This window comes from Scyliorhinus canicula, chromosome 2 (assembly GCF_902713615.1).
Source record: "Scyliorhinus canicula chromosome 2, sScyCan1.1, whole genome shotgun sequence".
Taxonomy (NCBI): Eukaryota; Metazoa; Chordata; class Chondrichthyes; order Carcharhiniformes; family Scyliorhinidae; genus Scyliorhinus; species Scyliorhinus canicula.
The window spans coordinates 194,356,867-194,371,665 of record NC_052147.1 but is presented as its reverse complement, the minus strand read 5'-3'; the positions used below and the strand labels follow the sequence as shown (position 1 = coordinate 194,371,665).

The window sequence follows — 14,799 nt, the reverse complement described above, 5'->3', positions numbered from 1 at the left end:
GCGGCAATCATTTTTTGCGCTGGAGCTTAAGGGAATTGTTGCCGGATGCAGCCATCTGCAAAGACAGTGGGAAGGATTCTACAGTCTTCCAGCTGCAAATTTCTTGGTGGCAGGAGGCAGCATGCCATTTACTGAAGGCGGCATTTTCTGCTCCCGCTGCTTTAAATGGGAATTCTCGCTGAAGCCACCTAATGCCGCCGGAAAACCTGTGGGCAGGGATGCGCTTCTGGAGAGGCCAGAGAATTCCGCCGCCACTGAACAGGTGAAGAAATCTGTCCAGTGGCGAGGGGCTGTGGCAAGCTACAAAAATGCAGAGGCCACACCTACTTTGATGTCAGCAGAACAAGTAATGCCCCCTTAAGTCCAGCAGGATTGTAGTGTTATGGTGAATTTTTTGAAGTTCCTAAGCACTTAAAAAAATATACTTTAATCTTTCAAAATCTTTTAATTGATGAGTTTGTATAACCTTCAGTTACTATAAGGCTACATGGAAAAGTCTTGACATGAAATCATAAAGTACATCAAATGAAATAAATGGTAAAGTGCATTAGGTCTGAGTGCATTGATTTTTATTTACCCAACAGATTAGAAGTGGACACAGCTGGAGGGGTGGGAGTGGTGGGTGGAGGTTATTAACAGCTAGAGTACTCTGGAGTAAATTTCTGGGCAAGGTATCTTGCCCAAATCTACAATGGTGGGGCCAGTTTTAGAAGCATCCATGGACGCTCTGCCTGTTGGATGTTTGACATTCTTAGTCTGCAGGTTGGGACTTCCTCTAGGTCCTGATGCACAACAGCTGTGTACATGTGAATAGTCATCACTAATTCCATCAGAAGATCTGGGTCCATGTGTACTTTTGGCAGTTTTGAAGGAATCAATATGCATTAGTTTTCATTATACTCTATTGTAATCATTACACTGTTCCAACAAGTTATTCTGTATACTACACGGAATCTCCACTGTGTAAAACTGAACAGGAGAAAATCAAAAGCAAAGGATCTGCACACTTGCATAAACAATCTCATAAGTGCACAATATAGTTTATTTTCAGCTGTTGATAGATTATGGATCTCTTTATTCAAATACATACTGAGAACATCTTCAGGATTATATTCATCTTCCAAAGGAAGCATGTGAGTAAATTGATCCTCTTCCTCAACAAGATCAAGGCCTTCAGGTATGATTGGGTGATCCTTAAATCCATCTTTTCGAATTGCAAACATCACTTCAATCATGTACTGGACACGCTTATCAATCTGAGATTCATGAAGGATATTACGAAGGCGTTCAAATATTGCTGCAAAACAAAATCACAAGTTGAGTAAGAAGCAAAATTGGAGTTAATTATGTTGAACTTCTGGAGTTCAGCTATACCGTTACCATTAATGCCTCGAGGAGAAACGTCCGTCAGCTTCATTCCACACTCCTTCAGAAAAGCAATTGACACTTCAACACTGTCATCCGTGGGCCGCTCCAGCAGTAATGTAAGCATTTCCAAAGAAAGCACTTCATGGGCCTAATTCAGAAGCAAAAAACAAGAATTTGTTTGGTGCATAACTTTTTAATCTAGCATTGTCCTATTTGAAATCCGCCCCCCCCCCCCTCCCCTCCCCTCCCATTGTGATTTATTTATTATAAAACAAAATGGCTTTTTAAAAACAAGTTGCAAAAACTGGTTAACATATAATCTGTAATCTGGAAATGTAACTCCATACCCCTTTAAATCCCAGCACATACACACCAAGGACAAAACAAATAGGGTCTCTGCCGAAGTTGGTGTTTAAGGGAATAGCACCTTCTGGCCAATAGGAAAACCTAATGAGAAAGAAGTCAGAAGAGTTTTGATGAAAAAACTGAAGTGAAATGAAAATCGCTTATTGTCACAAGCAGGGTTCAAATGCAGTTACTGTGAAAAGCCCCTAGACGCCACATTCCGGCATCTGTTCGGGGAGGCTGGTACCGGAATTGAACCCGCGCTGCTGGCCTGCTTTAAAAGCCAGCTATTTAGCCCTGTGCTATCTGATGTCCTTGCAGTTGAAGACAGAACTCTGGTCACAGTAGCTGTCTGTAAGTTCTTTCTGAAGGAGCTTTAGTGAGAAAGAGAACTGAGCTGGGTCAATATCCTTGGATCTCTCTCTTGGCTCTGCTTCTCAGGTTTCCAAATACGAAGGAGTTATATGGAGATGGGAATCTCCAGCTGGACACTGGAATTCAGGCAACACAGTGAGAGAACGAGTTGCCCTTTCAGTTTATTCTCAAAACGGAGTACAAATCACAAGTTCAAAACCAAAACTCCGCCCAGTCAGATGGTTTCCAGTAAAATCATCAGGGCCTCTTCCTCATCAGGGGCAGCATGGCAGTACAGTGGTTAGCACAGTTGCTTCTCAGCTCCAGGGTTATCAGGTTCGATTCCCGGTTTGGATCACTCTCTGTGCGGGTCTGCCCGTTCTCCGTGGGCTACGTAGGTTTCCTCCCGGTGCTCCAGTTTCCTCCCATAGTCCAAAGTTGTGCAGGTTAGGTGGATTGGCCATAATAAAATTGCCCTCAGCGTTCAAAAAGGTTAGGTGGGGTTACTGGGATAGGGTGGAGGTGTGGGCTTAAGTGGGGTGCTCTTTTCAAGGGCCGGTGCAGGCTCGATGGGCCGAATGGCCTTCTTCTGCACTGTAAATTCTATGATTCTATGCCTCTGACCAGTAGTTTTTCTCCTCCAGCAATTAAACCTCAAGTAAAACAAATAGCTCTAATTTCCCAGGGTGCCTTACTCTATCATTTAGCTGAAATCATTTGACTTCTTGGAAAAGGCAACTTGTTCAGTCTATTGTGAACTTAATAACCTTTTTCTTAACAAAAAGTGAGTTCCTAAAGAAGTGTCCAAGTAATTCAAAGTCCATTCAATTAAAAAAAGCCACATATTTCTTGGAAATATGAATTCCCAACATTCCATTCAGTTTAAGTAATCTTCTCCCTTCCTCTCCCTCCCAAGGTAGTTTCTGGACCCCTGGAGACAGTGGTGAGATTGCAGAGAGAACAGCAACTTACACTAAACATGGAGACCTCTCGGGTTTGGACTTTAGATATCCTCTCTACTGTGTGATGCAAGCAGCAAAATCTCTGCTTTAAGAGACGGATAGATAGCTTCACGGTGTTATTTGCGGCTCCAGAATGCTTGCTGAAGAATCCCTAACCTTGCGTGGTGAGATGAGGGTCATATGCCAAGTCATTTGTGGAGGGGGCTGCCCTTGTCACAGAGCAGCTATCTTGCTGTGTGTCTTAGGAGGTCCTAAGGGAATTGTAAAATGAGCAGGGCAGGCAAAGGAGGAGGCAGAGGGGAGGAACTATCCATGGAAGGCCCTTTCCTAATGAGCTCTTCTGTGTGCACTACGTCTACCTAGCAATGATTCAAAAACAGTAGCCCAGGAGGGAATTGAAGAACACTGGGAGGATAAAAGCTTTGATACTGTTGTCAGGATGGTGCGTGTTCAAGATTATTTTCTCACATGGTTGCGCACCAATGGCAGACTGAACCTGAATGTTGCACTTTGTGTTATCACTCATTGGTGTGAGGCACCCACAAAACCACCTGCAAGCAATTGAAGCTGCCCTGCATCATCAGGAAGGCCACTATCCTGACACGCCTACATACCCTTTTATACTATCTAGGCCTCCGCTCCTCAAGGTGAACAGGAAGAACTCACTCTCCTCCTGAAACACTCTCAGCTCCTGGCTACTTCGGAATTAGATACTTTACTCACTTTGACAGCCCTTGGCTGGAAGGAACCACTGGTCAAGAAAAAAGTGCATCAGTGTTCTTCACAGTCACTGGGAGGGTTGTCTTTATCCATGGTTGAGGTGCCTGGTCTTTGTTAAACATGTGATACGTATCTACCATTACCTCTGTAATGAAGCAAGGCCTCCTGGGCTACTGTTTTTGAATCACTGCTAGGTAGACGTCATGCACCCAGAAGAGCTCATTAGGAAAGGGCCTTCCATGGATAGTTCCTCCCCTCTGCCTCCTCCTTTGCCTGCCCTGCTCATTTTACATAGTGGTACTGCAAGTACTGTCCTCATATCATATTTTCTGTAGCCAGCAGAAACTTCAAACGTCTCCAGGAAATCACAATGGTGCTTCTACCAACTTTGCCCTCGCACAAGCAAAGCAAAAGCCAGAGCTTAATAAGTAGCCCTTTAAATAGTTCCAGAACCGTGCCTATCTTGCTTCCAAACGCTTGTTGTTTTACAATAAGGAAGATGCGCTCTCTGCATAACCACAAGTCAATTTTAGTACTGTGTGCCACACCAGTCTGTGATGTTATGATTCCACCCTTTCAACATGTTCACGCACATGCAGGTGACACACCTGTGTGCATCAATCTCCAGAAGTACTTTAATTGAGGTGGTACGTCCACATTAAAACGACATGAATGGCCAAAATGTGATGCAAAAAAGAAAAAGCACTTTGTTTATGGGTTTAAAAACAAGTAGCAAAAGTATTGCTTATTTACAGCAAATATATGCCCATCAAGATACACAAAGAAAACTGATCACGCCTTTGCAACCTGCATTTGTATAGCAATTTTGACATAGCCAATGTGAAAATTAAACATGAAGCGGCGTCGAAAGAACAATGAGTAGCCACATGTTTGATCTGGAGATCAACTGAGAAGTTATTGAAAGTGCAGCAAACACAGCATGAAGAGGCTTGACGATGACAGACAGCTTGGCTGCCACTAGTGGAGCAGAAGAATACAGTAAAAAGTAGGGAAGTTATGAGGTGGAACTAGAAACGGTGAAAGTGGCAAGTGCAACAAGGCAACGATTTGTAAATTAAGCCATCACGTCAGGATCCTAATGAAAATTTGAGGGGACACAGAAATGGGAGGATGAATCATTTAGTTATTCGAAGGATGAAGGCAGAATTCTCATCATCATTTATTGTCCATACCCAATTGCATTTGCAAATGTGAGGGTAAGCCACCTTTTTGAACAGCTGCAGTCCAGGTGATGTGAAAATACTTACAACTGTGCTGCTTGGTTGAGAATTCCAGGATTGTGACCCAGCTTCAATGGAGGAATGATGATTTAGTTCCAAGTCAGGAATGTGTAACTTGGGAAGGGGACTCGTGCACCTCGTGTACTTGTCCTACTAGGTGATAAAGGTCACAGGTTTGGGAGATGTCGCCAAGGTAGCTTCAATGGGTTTCTGCGGAGCATCTGGTATAAAGTTCATTCTGCAGCCATGAGGCATCAATAGTGAAAGGAATGAATATTTAAGATGGTGGTAGCATGGCAATCTAACAGGCTGCTTTATCCTGTATGGTGTTGAGCTTTTCGAATGTTGCTGAACTTGCACTCACTCAGGCAAGTGAAGAGTATTCCAATACACTCCTGACTTAAGTCTTGTTGGTGATAGAAAGGCTTTGGGCAATCAAAAAGTGAGTCACTTGCCACAGATTACCCAGCCCCTGTCTTGTAGATATAGCATTCCTGTTACTGAACAAGTTAAGTTTCTGCTCACTAATGATTCCTCTGGATGTTGACAGTGCGGTTTGGATAATGGAAACGCCATTGGGATGGGTGGGGGTGGGGCGGGTAGATTTTCTCTTGATGGAAATGGTTAGCATCTCACATTTGTGTGGTGTGAATGTTACTTGCGACTTATCAGCCCAAGCATGGTCCACATCTTGCTACATGTAAGTACAGTCTGCTTCATTATCTGAGGAGCTATAAAAGGATGATGAAACAGTCTGCATGCAAAACAGGTCTAACTCAGTTAAAGTTTAGGTAGGGAGGAGGCTGAAAGGCCAGTGAGATTGGAAAGCGTGGAGGCAGGGTCGGTATGGGTGAGGATTTAAGTAGCAGATAAGGTAATGTCAACATATCGAAGTGGAAACATAAAGGAGTTGAACATACAAAGGTGTGACAAGGGTTTGGATTTGACGTCTGAAGTTGGGATCATAATTTAACAAAATATATTTAATGGTCATTTGAAGTGTTTGCATTTCTAGCTTCTGATTCATAAACAAATTCTCAGCAAGTGCAGATTTTGGAAAGTATTCTCCATTTAAAAAATGTATAATTTTTGCTGTTTTTAAAAATTATTTAATGGGATGTGGGCGTCAGTAACAAGGTCAGCATATGTTGCCCATCCCAAGTTGTCCTTGAACTGAATGGCGTTTTAGGCCATTTCAGAGGGCATTTAAGAGTGAATCACATTGCTATGGTTCTGAAGTCACATGTAGGCCAGACCAGACCAGGTTAAGGATGGCAGATTTCTGAAGAACATTGGTGAATCAGATAGGTTTACCGACACCCCCCCCCCCCCCAAAAGAACTGCACAAATACAATTCTACCATGTACTGGCCATCCAATGAAGAACTACTTACACTTCTAGATTAATTAAGAATCTATGAAACCTCATAAAAATATTCAGTTGCATTTTCATTAAACAGTGCAAAACTGAGCCCCACCTTCCAACAGAATGCTTCCAGATAATTGCAAGTATAGATAATCAGGTCTAGTTTGCAAGCTGCCATCTGAACTGCGAATGGAACTGAACAGACAATTATCTTTGTGTACACACTGGCAGAAACAGGAATTTATAGCTGTACTTACAACATTCTGATTAACGAGATGTCCCACAAACTTGCAAGCTGAAAGGCACAGTTGCTGGGTGGGGAGAAAAAATTGTTGGTCAGCCAATTTAGGAACAATACTAATTTGTACTAGATTTATCATATTTTCTGTTACAGCAAAAAATTATTTTTATTTGAAACCAGAAGCAAGATTTTCTCACCTTATCATTTCTGCGATAACCTTTACGAAAATTAAGGATCAATCTCTTGAGAATTAGCTCCCCAATTTGAGGGAACTTGGAATTTATAATTGCCACAAGAGCAGCATAAACATGCGTAAATATGGGAGAAGCAGTCTGTGCTTGTATAACAAATCTGGAAACCAATCCCCTGTATGGAAAGAACACATACGTATGCATTGAGAAGGAATACAGAATTATTTTGATAGATATGCTTGTTGAACCTAAAAAGAGGAAATATTTGGAACATGATTGCGTACAGTTCTGGTCGCCTCATTATAGGAAGGACGTGGAAGCTTTGGAACGGGTGCAGAGGAGATTTACCAGGATGTTGTCTGGTATGGAGGGAAAATCTTATGAGGAAAGGCTGATGGACTTGAGGTTGTTTTCGTTAGAGAGAAGAAGGTTAAGAGGTGACCTAATAGAGGCATACAAAATGATCAGAGGGTTAGATAGGGTGGACAGCGAGAGCCTTCTCCTGCGGATGGAGGTGGCTAGCACGAGGGGACATAGCCTTAAATTGAGGGGTAATAGATATAGGACAGAGGTGGGTTTTTTACGCAAAGAGTGGTGAGGCCGTGGAATGCCCTACCTGCAACAGTAGTGAACTCGCCAACATTGAGGGCATTTAAAAGTTTATTGGATAAGCATATGGATGATAAGGGCATAGTGTAGGTTAGATGGCCTTTAGTTTTTTCCATGTCGGTGCAACATTGAGGGCCGAAGGGCCTGTACTGCTCTGTATCGTTCTATGTTCTATGAAGCCAATTCACAACTTTCCCCAACTTCTAATACTATTTAATTCAGGCCTTCCATAAATAATTTTTCCATGTCTTCATTGAGTTCTTTTAATCCATTTTAAGTAAATCAGTTGATGCATTACTAAAACAGAAAATACTCAGGTCAGATCAGCATGTGATCTGATGGAAGGTGATCAACATGAAACATTTAATGTTTCTTTCTCCACAGGTGCTGTCTGAGCGGCCCAGTACTTCCTGTAATGTCTGATTTTATTTCAGATTTTCAGCATCTGCTTTTGTGGGAATGTATTTCTTAGCATTTATAGCCATCACAATTAATGCAAATGCACAAAAGCAGTTAATGCTTATTTACTGCAATTAAAACATGTTTCCTTAAAAATGAGACCCATTACTTGAATTTTTAGGTTCGAGGCAAACTTCGTACCAACTCCAAATAACATTACTCTTGTTTTCTAATACCCACAAAACCTCAACCTATACTCCATAACACATCACTAATTGAGCAAAACAAACAAAAATGAAATGCACACATACATACCTTCCCCGAACAATATTTTCTTGGAGAAGTTCATGAATAATATTAGCTATGTTTGAGACATTCACTTTGTTGATGAGACCATTAATTGACTTCTTAAGAGCTTCCCAGCTCATTCGCTGGTATGCCAAACTAATAGAAAAAAAGAGAGAAACAAGCATGGCATTATTAGAGGATGGTATCTCAGAGCACTCTATAAAAAAAGCTGGACACGGGACTTCTGGTGGCGGCCATGAAGTGAGTGGTCGCATTTAAGGCTGCTCCTGCCAGAGGACTGTTTTTTGACCCTTTTTGCGGGGGTGGTACAGGTAGAAAAGTGGTGCAATAGAAGAATTATGATTTCTCCCTCCAATGAGAGATGTTGACAAGTTACCAGAAAAGGAGTGTGTCGTATGTGGGACATTCATCGGACTGAGGACACGCGTGGCTCAGGAGAGGAAAAGAAGGCGGTGGGATCTGCGGCGTTGTTGCCTGCTCAGTGGTCGACAGACAAGTCAGTGTAGTTCCTTTCGGCCAAATTTAAAAAACAAAATGCGAGAGTGGCATAACCAATTCAGACAGCCCTGGAGAGGGTGGCACAATGGCTGGAGTCGCAGAATGCGCCGAGTCAGAAGGTGGAGAAGACGGCCGTTGACCATGAGGATCGAATTGTCACTTTTGAGGCAGAGATGTTGATGATAGGACAGCACGGTGGCGCAGTAGTTAGCACTGCTGCCTCACGGAGCCGAGGCCCCGGTTTGATCCCGGCTTTGGGTCACTGTTCGTGTGGACACAACCCAAAGATGTGCAGGGTAGGGGGATCGGCCATGCTAAATTGCCCCTTAATTGGAAAACAATGATTGGGTACTCTACATTTAAACAAAAAGAGATGTTGATGATGTGGGAGGGGCAAAATAAGTTGAAGGCCAAGACTGATGACCTGGAAAGTTGCTCCAGATGACAGAATTTGAGGATTGTAGGACGACACGAGGGAGCGAGAACTATGGAACACGTGGCAAAGGCGTTCGAGCAATTGGTGGTCTTTGACCGCCCTCCTGAATTGGACCGGGCCCTTCGGTCGTTCAGGAAAAAGCCTAGAGCCGGAGAGCCATCGAGGGAGATCATAGTATGGTTCCATAGATACCTGGACAAGGAAAAGATTCCGAGGTGGGCAAAGGAAATGCAGGAGTGCAGCTGGGATGGCCAGACAGTCCGAATCTACCAGGACTTGGGAGCAGAGCTGGCAACAAAGTCAAGACTGCTCTTTTTAGGAGTAAGGCACTATTTGGTATGATGTACCTGGCTCGCCTGTGTACCGCATATGGGGGTAGAGAACATTACTTCGATACGCTGAAGAAGGGAACATGGACTGGGGGACATTTGAAGATTCTGGGTGGGTTCACCTGCATGGCTGATTTTTGGCAGTGTGCTTAAGGTTGTTATTGCTTGTTTTTTCTTTTGTAGTTGTTTTTTTACTCTAGTGTGTGAGAAATATTGTAACATCTGCCACCCTGCATGTGGGGTTCAGGCTCTGGGTGTATTAAAGCAATTATTGGGAATGTTGGGAAGCATGGGGGGGGGGGGGTAAGATGTGGGGATGGTTTGGCCTGGGGTACACGATTAAAAGTGATTTGGGCAGGGGTAGTGTGTGGGACTTTTTTCAAATATAACTTATGTTTTGCCTCAGGTGGGGATCACCCTGCAGGCAGAAATGCTGGTTAATGGAAGCAAGTAGGGCGGCACAGACCTTAGCACTGCTGCCTCACAGCGCCAGGGATGGCCTTGAGTCACATTCTGCGTGGAGTTTGTAAGTTTTCCTCCTGTATATGTGGGTTTCCTTCGGGTGCTCTGGTTTCCTCCCATAGTCCAAAGACATGTGGGTTAGGGGGATTGGCCATTATAAATTACCCTTTCGTGTCCATGGATATACAGGTTAGGTCCTGGGAGTACGGTGTTGGGGCGGGGTAAACTGGGAAGTGGGCATGGGTAATGTGCTCTTTCGAAGTGTCGGTGCAGACTCAATGCGCCGAATGGCCTCCTTCTGCACTGCACGGATTCTATGAAAGCCATGGCTGGTTATTTTGGGGGGGTGGGAGGTTAACTTAGGTTGTGATAGCGAGCTTGGTGGGTTTCTTTGTTTGGGATGGGGGAGCGGGGGTTTGCTGACAATGAAGGTTTCTTTGTCGAGTTATTGGGTGGAGGGGGTGGCAGTGGCCACCTTGGGTAGGCATGGAATTTGGGTGAGGTAGGGACCTGTGGGAGTCCATTATGATTAAGTCATGGCTGATCAGGATGGAGGGGGGGGGGGGGGGGGGGGGGGGGGGGGTATCGGGAGTCCCCAGACCAGATTAATTTTCTGGAATGTGAGAGAACTAAATGGGCTGATTTAAAGATCACCCGCGTTCACCCATTAAAGAGTTTGAAGGCAGACATAATTTCTTTGCAGGAGACTCAACTGTGGATGAAGGACCAAACGAGGTTGAGGAAAGGGTGGGTGGGACAAGTGTTCCATTCGGAACTCTGTACGAAGACAAGGGGAGCCACAGTACTTATTAATAAGAGGGTGGCCTTTTCGGTGAGCAACATCGTGGGGGATCCAGGGGGTTCGGGCACCTGAAAGAGGAGAATTCCCTTTTCTCACATGTACACGGAGTTTAATCCCGTATTAACTTTTTTATTATGGGTAAGGCACTGCTTCCTGGGTTGGTAGGCTCAGAATACTCGGTGATTGAGATATCAGACCATGCGCCGCACTATGTGGATCTGTGCACCCGCCAACTGCCATGGCGGTTAGATGTGACACTGCTGGTGGATAAGGGAATATGTCGGGTGCTCCAGTTTCCTTCCACGAGCCCCATAAGGTGTGCTTGTTAGGTGACTTGAACATTGTGAATTCTCCCTCACTCTTTGCGTACAGGCATCTAGTGGCGACTGGGGGATTTTTGCAGTAACCTCATTGCAGTGTAAACATAAGCCTATTTGTGACACTAATAAAAGATTATGTGAGAGGATCAGTACGGCTATCAGCATGTATGAGGAATTCAATAGGGACAAGGAGGTTTCTCCTTCCATTTTGGGAGGTGTTGAAGGTGGTAATTGGGGGTGGGGGGGGATCAAATTTCAATCAAGGCGTATAGGGCTGATTAAGCTCAATGGGCTAGACAGCTGGTTTGTAATGCAGAACAAGGCCAGCGGCACGGGATCAATTCCCATACCAGCTGAGAATTCCGAATTCTCCCTCTGTGTACCCGAACAAGCACCGGAATATGGCGACTAGCGGCTTTCACAGTAACTTTACTGCAGTGTTAATGGAAGCCTACTTGTGACAATAAAGAATCTTTATCTTTAGCGAGAAGGTGGGGAGGATGGAGAGACCGAGGTTGGTGGAGGTCATTCTGGCAGTGGATCGGCAATATTTGGCCACCCCAGAGGAGTTGTTGTTGGAGAGGAAGTAGCTCCAGATGGAGTTAGAATTGATTTTGACAGGAAAGCGGTTGGCCAGTTGCATCAGAGGCTGTTTAGCTCACTGGGCTAAATCACTGGCTTTGAAAGCAGACCAAGGCAAGCCAGCAGCATGGTTCGATTCCCGTAACAGCCTCCCCGAACAGGCGCCGGAATGTGGCGACTAGGGGCTTTTCACAGTAACTTTGTTTGAAGCCGACTCATGACAATAAGCGATTTTCATTTTTTTCATCAGGTACAAGGGGCGTTTTATGATCATGGGGAGAAGACCAGTAGGTTGTTGTCACACCAGCTGAGATGGCAGGTAGCTTAGAGATAGATTGGGCAAATAAAAGGACCTGGGACGGGGTGGTCTCTGACCCAGAATGGTGAATGGGGCGATTGAGGCCTTTTACCTGAGGCTGTACAGGTCTGAGGCCCCGTTGGGGGACTCATACATAAAATAGTTCCTGGATGGTTTAGGTTTTCCCATGGTGGTGGAGGGGTTGAGGTGCATTGGTTCCATGCAGTCTGGGAAGGCTGCTGGCCCGGACGGATTCCTAGCGGATTTATAAAAAATTTGCGACAAAGTTGGTCCCTCATCTAATGGAAATGTGAAATGACTCGGTAGTCCGGGGGAGCTACCTCCCACAAACTTGAAGAAGAACAAGGATCCAGAGGAATATCACAATTAACTGCTCATGCGAAGTTACTGGCTAAGATACTGGCAATACACTTGGAGGACTGTTCACTGGGGTGATAGCGGAGGATCAGAAGGAGTTTGTGAAAGGCTGACAATTGTCGGCCAATATGAGGTTATTGAATGTTGTGATGCTGCCCCCTTCAGGTCTGGAACCGGAGGTAACAATTTCCACGGACGCGGAGAAAGTGTACAACCAGGTTTAATCGGAGTGTCTTTCGGGCTTTGAGAGTAGAAAATCATGTCTCACGAATTTGATTGAGTGTTTTGAAGGGGATACCAAGAAGGTAGATGAGGGCAGTGCAGTCGAAGTTGTATACATGGACTTTAGCAAGGCCTGTCAAGGTACCGCATGGTAGGTTGTTGCATAAGGTTAAATCTCACGGGATCCAAGGTGAGGTAGCCAATTGGATACAAACTTGGCTTGACGACAGAAGACAAAGAGTGGTTGTAGAGGGTTGTTTTTCAAACTGGAGGTTGTGCCTCAGGGATTAGTGCTGGTCCACTGTTATTTGTTATTTATATTAATGATTTGGATGAGAATTTAGGAGGCATGGTTAGTAAGTTTGCAGATGACACCAAGATTGGTGGCATAGTAGACAGCGAAGAAGGTTATCTCGGATTGCAATGGGATCTTGATCAATTGGGCCAGTGGGTCGATGAATGGCAGATGGAGTTTAATTTAGATGAATGTGAGGTGATGCATTTTGGTAGATCGAATCGGGGCAGGACCTACTCAGTTAATGGTCGGGATTTTGGGAGAGTTATAGAACAAAGAGATCTAAGAGTACAGTTTCATAGCTCCTTGAAAGTGGAGTCACAGGTGAACAGGGTGGTGTAGAAGGTATTCGGCATGCTTGGGACATCTTGCTGAAGTTGTACAAGACATTAATAAAGCCACACTTGGAATACTGTGTACAGTTCTGGTCCCCCAATGATATGATTAAACTAGAAAGGATGCAGAAAAGATTTACTAGGATGCTACGGGGACTTGATGGCTCGAGTAAAAAGGAGAGGCTGGATAGACTCTGACTTTTCTTTCCCCTGGAGCACAGGAGGCTTCGGGGTGATCTTATAGAGGTCTATAAAATAATGAAGGGCATAGATAAGGTAGATAGTCAACATTTTGTCTCAAAGGTACGAGAGTCTAAAACTAGAGGGCATATGTTTAAGGCAAGAGGGGAGAAATACAAAAGGGTCCAGAGGGGCAATTTGTTCACACAGAGGGCGTTGAGTGTCTGGAACAAGTTGCCAGAGGCAGTCGTAGAGGCAGGTACAATATTGTCTTTCAAAAAGCATTTGGATAGTTATATGGGAAAGCTGGGAAGAGAGGGATATGGGCCAAATGTGGGCAATTTGGACTAGTTTAGTGGTAAAAGCTGGGCGGCATGGACAAGCTGGGCTGAAGGGCCTGTTTTCATGCTGTAAACTTCTATGCATAGGTGTTGGGGCAGTTTGGATTTGGACCCGGGTTCATTGCCTGGATTTGGCTGTTGGAAAAGGCTCCCAAGGCTAGTGTTTGCACTAATACAATAGGTTTTGTTAGCATAGGAGTACCAAGTAGGATGTCCACTTTCTCGGTTACCTTTTGTGTTGGTAATTGACCTGCTGGCGATTGCGCGAAGATCATTGACAGTGGAGGGGTATAGAGAGGGTGGTATGGAGCACAGAGTGTCCCTATATGCAAACGACTTGTTATACATGACAGACTTGATCTCCAGTAGGAGTGGGGTTATGGAGGTGTTGAGTAAGTTTGGCTCTTTTTCGAGGTTCGGACTTAATGTGGGGAAGAGTGAGATGTTCCTGGTGAGCCCCAGGGACAAGGAAGGGGCTTGGAGAAGTTGCAGTTGCGGCTGGTTGGGTCGAGTTTCAGGTGTCTTAGAATACGGGTGGGCTTGTAACTGGGCTTTGCTGCACATAGGTTGAATTTGGCCAACCTGGTAGGAGGGGTGAAGTCTGATTAAAGAGGTGAGATGTTCTCCTATTATCGTTGGCAGGGCGGATTACGAACTGTGAAAATAACAATCCTTCTGAAGTTCTTATTTTCCAGAATATCCCTATTTTCTAACCTAAATCCTTTTTTGGGAAGGTTAATAGGACGATTTTGTCCTGCATGTGGGCAGGCAAGCTCCCTCTGATCCATTTTGCATAGGGACAGGCAATCAAGGGGGTTGGCATTGCCGAATTTGATTAACTATTATTGGATGGCAAATATTGAGATGGTTTGGAAATGGGTCATGGAGGGAGGGTCGTTTGGGAACAGATGCACATACAAGCTTCCTGCATAGGGTCGAGTCTGTGGGCACAGGTAATAGCTTCACCTCCGTTCTCACCGATAAATACTCTACAAATCCGGGAGTTGTAGCCTTTTTAAGACTTTGGAACCACTTTAGACAACATTTTAAGCTGGAGGGAATGTCGCTGTGGGCACCGATATGTGGAAACGATAGACTATTCCAGCGGGGTTGTATCCGACATACAGGGTTTGGGAATGGGAGGGGATAGAAAGGTTTCGGGAATTATTTGTGGAAGATAGATTTGCAGGACAGGAAGAACTGGTAGAAAAGTTTCA

The 14,799-nt window shown here is 44.6% G+C and overlaps 1 protein-coding gene across 2 annotated transcripts in view; it reads right to left on the bottom strand.

The window, feature by feature from the left end:
• The window catches only part of cwc22 (CWC22 spliceosome associated protein homolog), a 122,661-nt gene that overhangs the window by 58,230 nt on the left and 49,632 nt on the right, over positions 1 to 14,799 (bottom strand). For both annotated transcript variants that reach the window (XM_038789268.1, XM_038789269.1), the window contains 5 exons: positions 8,111 to 8,239; positions 6,794 to 6,962; positions 6,613 to 6,666; positions 1,381 to 1,516; positions 1,091 to 1,297 (listed from right to left, as the gene is read on the bottom strand). In XM_038789268.1, coding sequence (XP_038645196.1) covers positions 1,091 to 1,297; positions 1,381 to 1,516; positions 6,613 to 6,666; positions 6,794 to 6,962; positions 8,111 to 8,239 — 695 coding nt within the window. The remainder of the gene's footprint in view (positions 1 to 1,090; positions 1,298 to 1,380; positions 1,517 to 6,612; positions 6,667 to 6,793; positions 6,963 to 8,110; positions 8,240 to 14,799) is intronic.